Source organism: Priapulus caudatus, unplaced genomic scaffold, assembly GCF_000485595.1.
Source record: "Priapulus caudatus unplaced genomic scaffold, Priapulus_caudatus-5.0.1 Scaffold487, whole genome shotgun sequence".
NCBI lineage: Eukaryota > Metazoa > Priapulida > Priapulimorpha > Priapulimorphida > Priapulidae > Priapulus > Priapulus caudatus.
This window is the reverse complement of record NW_014577548.1, coordinates 21,962-31,742: the sequence shown is the minus strand read 5'-3', so window position 1 is coordinate 31,742 and position 9,781 is coordinate 21,962. Positions and strand designations below refer to the sequence as shown.

At 43.0% G+C, this 9,781-nt stretch overlaps 1 protein-coding gene across 2 annotated transcripts in view; it reads left to right on the top strand.

Annotated features, from left to right (window-relative positions):
• The window catches only part of LOC106810931 (TRAF3-interacting protein 1-like), a 17,782-nt gene extending 14,874 nt beyond the window's left edge, over positions 1 to 2,908 (top strand). For both annotated transcript variants that reach the window (XM_014814416.1, XM_014814415.1), the window contains 5 exons: positions 840 to 960; positions 1,292 to 1,411; positions 1,813 to 1,950; positions 2,121 to 2,206; positions 2,463 to 2,908. In XM_014814416.1, coding sequence (XP_014669902.1) covers positions 840 to 960; positions 1,292 to 1,411; positions 1,813 to 1,950; positions 2,121 to 2,206; positions 2,463 to 2,610 — 613 coding nt within the window. In that variant the 3' untranslated portion in view covers positions 2,611 to 2,908. The remainder of the gene's footprint in view (positions 1 to 839; positions 961 to 1,291; positions 1,412 to 1,812; positions 1,951 to 2,120; positions 2,207 to 2,462) is intronic.
• The last annotated feature ends 6,873 nt before the right edge of the window (positions 2,909 to 9,781 follow it).

Sequence of the window (9,781 nt, the reverse complement as noted above, 5' to 3'; positions counted from 1 at the left end):
TTTTGCACCACTACCTTCTACTAACACTACATGTACTACCACCGACTAACTTCTACTAACACTACATGTACTACTACCACTACTTCTACTAACACTACCCAGGCGCGTTTTGCACCGGTTTCCAGAAACGTCACAGCGTCTGGGATCTCAGACATTGACCCTTAAAATTGCACAGGAATGCCCACCAAATATAGCCTATTTTTTTTTTAAATTCCGGGGGGGGCATGCCCCCGGACCCCCCTAGCTGTCACTAGAACTATGGAAACTGGTGACCCAAACCCTCTGGATCCACCCCTGACTACCTCTACTACCACCACTACTGCTACTTCTACTAACACTACCTGTACTACCACCACTACTTCTACTAACACTACCTGTACTACCACCACTACTTCTACTAACACTACCTGTACTACCACCACTACTTCTACTAACACTACCTGTACTACCACTACTACTGCTAACACTAACTGTATGACTACGAAAACTACTAACACTAGCTGTACGAGTAGCTCCCACAGCTGTCAGGAGAAAAATTTGTGACTGCACAGTATTGCATGCCAGTATCCTGTTATTGCAGAGAATATGTTACAACAGATGAATTAATGTAATGACCAAAGTCTATCCAGATGATAGCAAAATGCAAAATGCAAAATGCAAAATGCAAATAGCAAAATGCTAGGACATGTTAGAAAACACCATATTTTTTAACCTCATCTGGAAAGTTCATTTATGCAAGTGTGTAACCCTTTGTAGAAATTGCTGTTACCAATTAGTGATTTTTTCCGCGTGCTCTATAATAAACAAGTAATGTCGTGAGTTTGTTATGATCATTGCAGAGTGGGTGTTGGTAGGGTAGAGAATCTCATCGTTGATGACGGCAAGGCAGGGGAGGAAGAGGATGATGACAATTTCATGGTGGAGGAAACTGCAGAAGCACCGGAACCAGACGTGGCACCTGTAAGTATTTATCGTCGACGCTTGTAGCTGAGTAGTTTACAAAAAGGTATTCTAATGGTTGGATACAGATATGAGATTTCTATCAAATTCTTATCACCTTTATAATTGATATTTAGGAGAAACTTCTAAAAAAAAACTATAGTTCAACACGCAGTTTACTTGGTGCAAATGCATAATGAATTTCTATATAAGTGCTGCCACCTTCAGAATTGAGATTTACGAGAAACTTGCAGCAAACGGTACAGTTGCGATGTGTTATTATGCAGTAAGTTATACAAATGGTAGTGGACGATCTACTTAACACGAAAAACGTGCTGCTGATGCATTGCAGGTTGTTGCTGCAGCAGATGAAGAAGATGATGGGCAGCATGGGCAGCTGATGCAAAAGATTCTTGACGTAAAGAAGCAGGAAGAAGAAAAAGCTTCCTCGCTTCCTACTCGCATAGAAAGGGTTAGAATCACATGCATTTACCTTTTGATAATTACTCCAGGTCATAGGTCCAGTGTGCATTATTACATCTTTTGTTCAGAGAGTAATGAATTCATCATTCATATTGAAGAAATATTTAATACTAGTTTTGTTATATTATACAAATAATATTTTGTGTTTTCACATGTGGGCATGCTTATGTGTGTGCATTCGTATTACAGCTCATCCTTTAAAATAAAAATGGTGTATATATGTACTCTGGTAAACCCCTCGTTATAATACATTGGGGTTTAATACATAATACAAAATACATAATGTATTAATTCCCATACATGTGACTTTTGTGGCTGATGTGTTGTTGTAACGCTGTGATACGTGGCAACTGAATAACTGCACTCACCGCCTCCTCTCACGCTTCTCAGGAGAAGCCAGGCTTGAGTGAGGCAGCACGCCGCAAAGAACGTGAGCTCGTTGCCAAGGAGATTGAGCGATTCCGAAGTAGCATACAGGCGCTGACCCGCTCGGCTAACCCACTAGGCAAGGTCATGGACTACATACAGGTACGATCCTGCTCCTGTGATTCTTCATGATTGAAACGTGATATGCGAACTATATTTGAAGGCATACTTCGTGAAACATTTCTTTGTTTGGCATGGAGTGACATGCTTTCGTGCATTTGCGTGGTGCATTGTAAGTTCGTGCATACAGAACTTCTTGTGTACGTGTATAGGAGGATATGGACTCGATGCAAAAGGAACTAGATATGTGGGCAGAAGAGAACAAAGCTCATAGGCTTGCACTGAAACAGGAGCAAAGGTACGCACAACCATTCGAAAATTTTAACTACAATTTAAATAGTTCATCTTAAGTAATAAATATCATATGAAAGTGTGTTCTAAAATAATCTTAAGAAAAAATGTTTAGAAACGTTTAGAAACTTGAAGGTTTATTGATTTTCTATCATTGCCGTAAAAAAATTTTGCTATGTGTTGCATAACTAGCCTAGTGTGTATATTTATTGCTTGAAATGTGCATGTGGTTCTGTTGTATCATCGTGCTTTCCTTATTGCAGCATCACTGAGACACAGGTGGAGCCACTGAAGATGCAGCTAGTGGATCTGGATGGGCAGATCAATGATATACTCGATCGCATCAGTGGCGTGAAAGCGAACATTATGAGGAGCGACGAGAAAATACAGAAGATGGTCGGCACTCGGTAGTTCATTCATCGTCGCCGCATCGCACACTAGGTGTGAGCCCCCCCCCTCTCTCTCTCTCTCTCTCTACCGTTCACAGCTACGGGTGAAAAGCGGGAACGTGTGACGGTGTCATATGACGTCCACTAGTAGATGTAGGCGTGTGTTTGCAGCGTAATAAATTACATGCGAGCGAGCTCCCTCCCACGTTTTACGTATATCGAATATAGGTGATTGCTTGGCATATGAAACATGATATCAGAAGTAGATAATAAGGAAGGAGTGTGACTTCAATAAACAAGGGAAATTCGTCATTTACTAGCCTTAGAATTCCTACGATTTACTACGCGTAACTCAAGCAACTTGAGCTCAAATCGTACACAGTACATTCGCCTAGCATCGTGCGAAATCGTTTCCTTGTATACACCCGCAATCCGGAGATACAGACTAAAACGTACTACACGATTATCCATTCTGTTGCCAGCAAACCGAATCCATAACCCGCCTAACTTGAAACAATAGGCAGCTACTAACGACTCTTGCGCACTCTTGTGGCCTGGGCGATGCGGTGTGGCTCACTGGGAGATTGGACATCGACGCAACACTCGGCAAGCTAATCTTTGACCTATTTACAGTAAGTATGCCCCCTCGCACGCACGCCCACCGCAATCAGCAGGAGCTCCAGCTCCAATCTCCCAGCGAGCCACACCGCATCGCCGAGGGCGCAAGAGTGCGTAAGAGTCGTTAGTAGCTGCCTATTGTTTCAAGTTAGGCGGGGTATGGATTTGGTTTGCTGGCAACAGAATGGAGAATCGTGTCGTACGTTTTAGTCTGTATCTCCGGATTGCGGGTGTATACGAGGAAACAATTTCCCACGATGCTAGGCGAATGTACTGTGTACGATTTGAGCTCAAGTTGGTTGAGTTACGCGCAGTAAATCGTAGGTATTGTAAGGCCCTTGTTTCCCTGTAATTTCCCTTGTTTATTGAAGTCACACTCCTTCCCTATTATCTACTTCTGATGATGTTCACTGGTGGACGTCATTGTGGGTGTCGTCGTGTGTTTGCAGCGTGACAAGTCATCTGATTACTCTGTCCGTTGTTCGTTTATAGCTAGAGGTGAATGTTTGACACCTGCTGGTAGATTATTTGCTGATGGATGTAAGCGTGGCTTTGTTCCCCTCTGGGTGTTATCAGTGAAATAACATTTTCGTGTTTCATAGTATTTTCGAGTGGAACGAAAGTGGGAAGACGAAGTGAGAAACTGTCATTAATAATTAAGTTCCCTACTCGCTTCTCACTTCTGTTGGAAACGGTTTACTAAATTTACATGTAAACATACCTGCGAAAGAAAGACATTTTACGAGATTGTATTTGATACACGAGTGCACGACTTTTAATCGTCGCTCATCGATCATCGGTATTCATACACGTAGAAGCACGGTTCCTCGTCACGAGTGCCTTTTCTCTCCACTTGTTACACTTACTGTTGCTTGTCCACACTTGTTGTTATGCGATTTCCTCGATCGCTGTCTTATTAATTACCACCACTAGGATATTCACGGGACGGCGTGTAGTCAACCTTTTCTAGATTGTCCTTGTGTCATTGCTAACGCTGTTTTCATCATGTGGCTGACGCTTCTACTGCTCGTAACTCGCAAACATTGATCATCATTTTATTTTCGCTGATATTGCACAATTCGCACGACCATCTTTAGCTTTTAGTTACATTCTGAACACATGTGTACACCTGTATATGCTGTACACGTGTTCGTAGTGGCATGCTGGTTAGACGCGGCTGTTCGGATTTCTGCTGTCGCTCTTGCAGTAATATTTGACGTTAGATTCTGTTAGCGAATAAATGTGGAAGTAAAGTCTGCTCTCGTCGGGTTTTGTAAGGGGAAAAAAACATTATGCGTTGAACACGCTGTAGAAAATTGATTTCGGTCAGTTTCCCGTTTCGGTAGCAGAGAACACTATCTACTTAAACAAGTATTAGGAGGAAAATGCTCGTTGCTACTCTGCAGCTGCAGAACGCACGCGGGGTTTTTATGTTGAGCCGTGCTATATGGGTAGTGAGATTGGCATGTGTGCTTGGAAAATGCGATTTTATTCCTCGTTGTTGCGCTGAAGGTTCCCCGCATGAAAACGTCGCGATTTCGCTTAGCGCTAGGAGTGTATGTGCACGCAACAGTGAAGCGTTGATCACGGCATTGCTGTTTTTAGCATTAGCATGAACATTTCAGAAAATGCACATGCTGGCATTACGCAACGCGCTGCACAAATTTTATTCACGGTAATTTGTCACGGTGCAGGAAAAACAATCTGTTTAGTTGCCCTCCATGCAGCTTTTCTAATGGGATGTAAAAAAAGAAACGGTCTGACAATGCTCTGTGACCATTACGATTTGTGTAAGTCCATGAATGTAAAATAGGGCAAAAAATCCCCCCTTTTTTACGAGTTCTAGTTGGCAAATGTTTCATCTGTCGCTCTGTATCGGGAACATATCTATATGACCATCTTCATGCATATATACATTGCACGTGTGCTCGGCGCTATACACTGCAGCCGAATTAAACTATAGACCTGAAGCGCTTAAAAACAATTGTATGAACCGTTAACGTAGATAACGAGTTAATGTAAGATACGTGCGCACCCATTCGATATATGCGGATCGTTACTTTGCCTGAAATTTACTGGTATAGCAGCTGTAAGATGTGAATTCGTGGGAAATAGCTGTCTGCTGTCTGCGGTGCATATTCTGTCTTCGTTCTTCGCTAACGCGAGAAGTTGGGGGTTTTCCGCGTCTAAACGAATTGTTTACGTCGAACGGCGCGTTACGGCTTCTCCTGATCAGTTACCAAAGGCGCCGGGTTCATATTGCGTTCGACTGGCATGCACTGCGATAAACACCGTGATTGAAGTGCTACAATGGACACTGCACATCTAATGAAGCCAGCCCGCAGCAGCACGCACGCAGCGTCTCATCTTACCCGCGCTGATATTAGCAAGTGTCCATAGCCGAACCGAGCGTGCGACCTAGTGTGGGTATTGTGTGAAAGTAGTGTAGCGCGACAGCTGGAAAAAAAGCAGGTCGAATCTCGTAATATGTGGCTCTTTTTGTATTACAACAAGTTATAAGCACCCCTGTAATACCTCCTACATTCTATCGACCCAAAAAATACGCCATGTACAGCCAAGTATACCCAATGTATCACGGTGGAAATATCGTCAAAATTTGTAGACACCAAAGTATCGTAACACATCGGGCCCCGCCCACGCGCCTCCCCTCTCGTGCAAGCCTACTCCGGCGTTGTAACGCAAACTGCACGCCCACGTGACACTGCCTTGGTAACAACGCTGGTCTTAACTTTGCGTTAAATGAAAAATCCGCTCCCACCTCTCGATCTAAACCTTATTGCAAGAGCCGAGCCGAATGGATTCACCCCTCGCAATCGACCAATAAGCTGTGAAGAAGGACTATGACCAGAATTAACAACAAGTAAACAATTATCAAACGACGTAGATAGCAATACACACACGCATCAGCCGTTACACGAATTGAAGATCAAGTTCCGTGTCAGCTACGCGGCAAACCATCATCTCGGATAACACTCTGATGCAGTAAAGGCACCGAGCTGATATATCCCGACTTAACCAAAATCTCGACAGGCCCATACATACCTGCGATGTACAAGAGCTCCCAACCATACTTAATAAAGATAATGACGTGTCTGCCTCATAGGTCTGAATCGAACACTGAGGTGAAACACTAACTCGCTGGCGAAACTATGAATTTCAAAGGTAACAACCAAGGTTATTCGCTAAATACACCCACCCGCAAATGCGAAACGAAAAATGCGCAATGTATCACTGAGACACCTCAACGGTCACAGATGCACGACGCCACGACTTCGCAGCATCGGCAGACGAATTACAAACAAATAGTATACGGCACCCAATTTTTCAATATAAGAAGTGCGTTCAAGAGGCTTGTTTATAACGCGCAAACCCTCACAATTGTCACTGAGAATCTAAGGCGAACGCGACTTCATCCCACGCCAAGTTAACAAATGCCCGAACCCAAAAGTATCATCTGTTCCTGCGCGCTTGAACTGCTTCTAATTGTTGATCAAAAGCCCGGTGAAACCGACGTCAAAACGCCCAACAGAACCGTCGTGTTGCTAGGAAGCCAGTAAACAAGAATAGGGATAAATACGTGGTCGTGACGGGTGTAAGCTCACACGCGAGTATCGAAAGGAATGATAAAAGCATGTTGATGGCGTACCGTCGCACTCATTGCGTCCGCCTTCCGACCCGTCAGAATAAAAGAGTAACGTGCCGCCGAGTAACGTAGTTAGCAGATGATTTTTCGATTCGCTTAGAGGCGCATAACAAATTACTAGGGCTACTGTTCCGAGATGATCACGATGAGAGCGTGGTAGCAATTGCACTCTCAGCGGAAGCAACGGTAGTGAGGCCTTCCTTCTCGTTCTATCTAACGAATACTGGCGCTTATTGCAACTGACGCACATGTATATACGCCGTCAGATCGGAAACACGGATAAAAATAACTAAACCTCTGTATGCTTCATCAAGAACCCTATTCTGTCGCTTGCCCGTAAATGCGTAAATGCAAAATGCATTTTTTAAAGTTCAGGTAACATATCAGGTTTCATTAGCTTCATTCAGTGTAAACCATTATAATCGCTGTAGGCTTTAACGTAAAAGCCTCATCGCGTGCATCAATCACATTTTCGCTAACGCGGTCAAGCACACTTGGTGATATTTGTATGCGCGTTGCGTGCAGTTGCTGCAAGCATACAAAATACAGATATATATAATCAAGTGCGTTTGTACGTGTAGGCCTGCGAGTGTGCGTTAAGTATACGTTTTAGTTTTTTTATGAGGTGTATTTTATTATCATCGTCTGCGTCTTGATGAATATAGAATTCCTATCCCCAAATTCTGCACGCGTCACCTGGATGAACGGAATGGCACTATTTGTGCAAGCACTTATCACGTGTTCCGTACATCCTCAAATCTGCGTTACTTTATCAAATAATTGCATTCACTTGTGCCTGGCGTACGTAGCCTTCTACAATTATATAATTGCACTGTTATGCCATACATCCTCTCTAACTTCCCACACCCATGTTACCTTTTTACTGTGGCGTGCATCCTCCAGCAGTATCTCTCTATATTCATCATGTAGACACTGCCTAATCAAAGATTTCAGAGATAATCATAATATGCGGCTGTAAGTTTCAGACGAAGCTGTTGCACAATCGCCATCGCGAGACATGTTGGATGACATAGTGATGTGTTTACGCAGTAGTATATAACATTCCGTATGTTTTCTATCGGGCATCAGTCTCTCTCTCTCTTTCTCTCTCGCTTTCTCTTCGAGTAAACGGTATTCAGGCTTGTAGCCAGCGGGCGCTACAATTATGGGTTTACGATCTATAGCTATATGTGCACGCGGAAAATCCACCTACGTGTTGAGTAACAGATTCCAGTGTAACGTAGCAACAACAACCACATTATCCTGCTAGAGTATTAGCAGGAATGAATAATAGAGAATAATATTATTATAAATAATAATAATAATAATATATAAAATATTAAATAATAATAATAATAATAAATAATAATATATAAAATAAATCTCTCTATTCACTCCTGATATTAGGAATATCTACCTGTCATATATATATATATATATATATATATATATATATGTATATCGTAGCTCGACCATGCATGCATGCATGCACGCACGCACGCACGCACGCACGCACGCACACACGCTTGCACACAGTGTCAGCCAGCGTCAACAAGCAGCCATCGTCGTCAATGAATGGCTATCAGAGGGTGTCGCCAGCACGATAGACAAACGTTTCCTTCTATATTATTTTACTTCTCGCGACTGTGTACAGTAATAATGAAATATCATAACGAGTCTCATATCTATGATAATAGTGTCTATATTATCTGTTACAATATACATTTTTTACAATTATCCACGGAAAATGTTAACTCTGACTTCAGAGAGATAATTTCTTACCCTTCTATCATATATGCCATAAAGAAGAGGGTCTGTCAATGCATTGAGATAGTAAAATCGATACACAACATCTGGAACATTTATTCCCCATCCATATAAAATGCTCAAGTTCCCTATCCATACGGTAGCCAGCTGAGAAAAAGCAATTGTTTATAAGGCTAAACGTAATAGCAGTTGTAAACTGCAAAGTCATTGCCTTGGTATCTGCCATTGCGTGTTGCGCCTGCTGGCTTTCTGCGCAGGTAAATGTCCAGATACTCCTGAACATTTGAACATGATAGCTTCGCTGAATGATACTGTTGTCACTGGTATTGTGGCCCACTCTACTGGCTCCGGGTACTGGCTGGAGAGTTGTGTCTGCCGTCTCTACTTTAATGATGCTACCGATTGTATGTTCTTGCCACACGCACCTTCTTCTGTGCAGCTATGTCCCGTTGTAGACACGCTAACCCAGTGAACTCTGAGTCCTTTTGCTTGGTGGGTTTTACGAAATTTGTTTTCATTGTGCTACCCTCGTTGGTGGATTGCCTTGGTGCAACGCTGGTCTTACTCTGCGTTTTTAATGAAGCCGCTCCCACACTCGTCCCAACCTTATTGTTCTGCCGCCGATGAATTGCCCTGAACACTAAGCTGTAGAGGACTATGAGTACGCAACTATCACGACGTAGATAGCAATAAAATTCCCCCGTTACAATAATTGAACAAGTCCGTGTCAGCTACGGAGCAAACATCTTCGAATAGCACTTGATGCGGTAAGGCACCGACGATAGAAAGAATCGCAGACATTGTCAGAGCTCCCAATATAAAAATAATTACGTGTCTCTTGCGGATCATAAACCACGGCTGGCATATTGCTAAGTATCGCTCCACCGCAATGGCGAACGAGGATGTTTACTGAGAACGTCACCGGTACAGATTGGCACGACGAATTCCAGCTGGCAGAGATAAACGTCATTTCTTCATATCAAAGAATGTACTCAAGACGTTGAGGCAAACGCAAATGTACTGATGGCGAGCGCTTCCACGATACAACCGAACAGCTCTGCTCTTGACCTTCTGTATGCCCCGGTACGCCAACAGAACGTCGTGTTGCTAGGAAGGCCAGTAACAAGAATTAGATGAATACCGT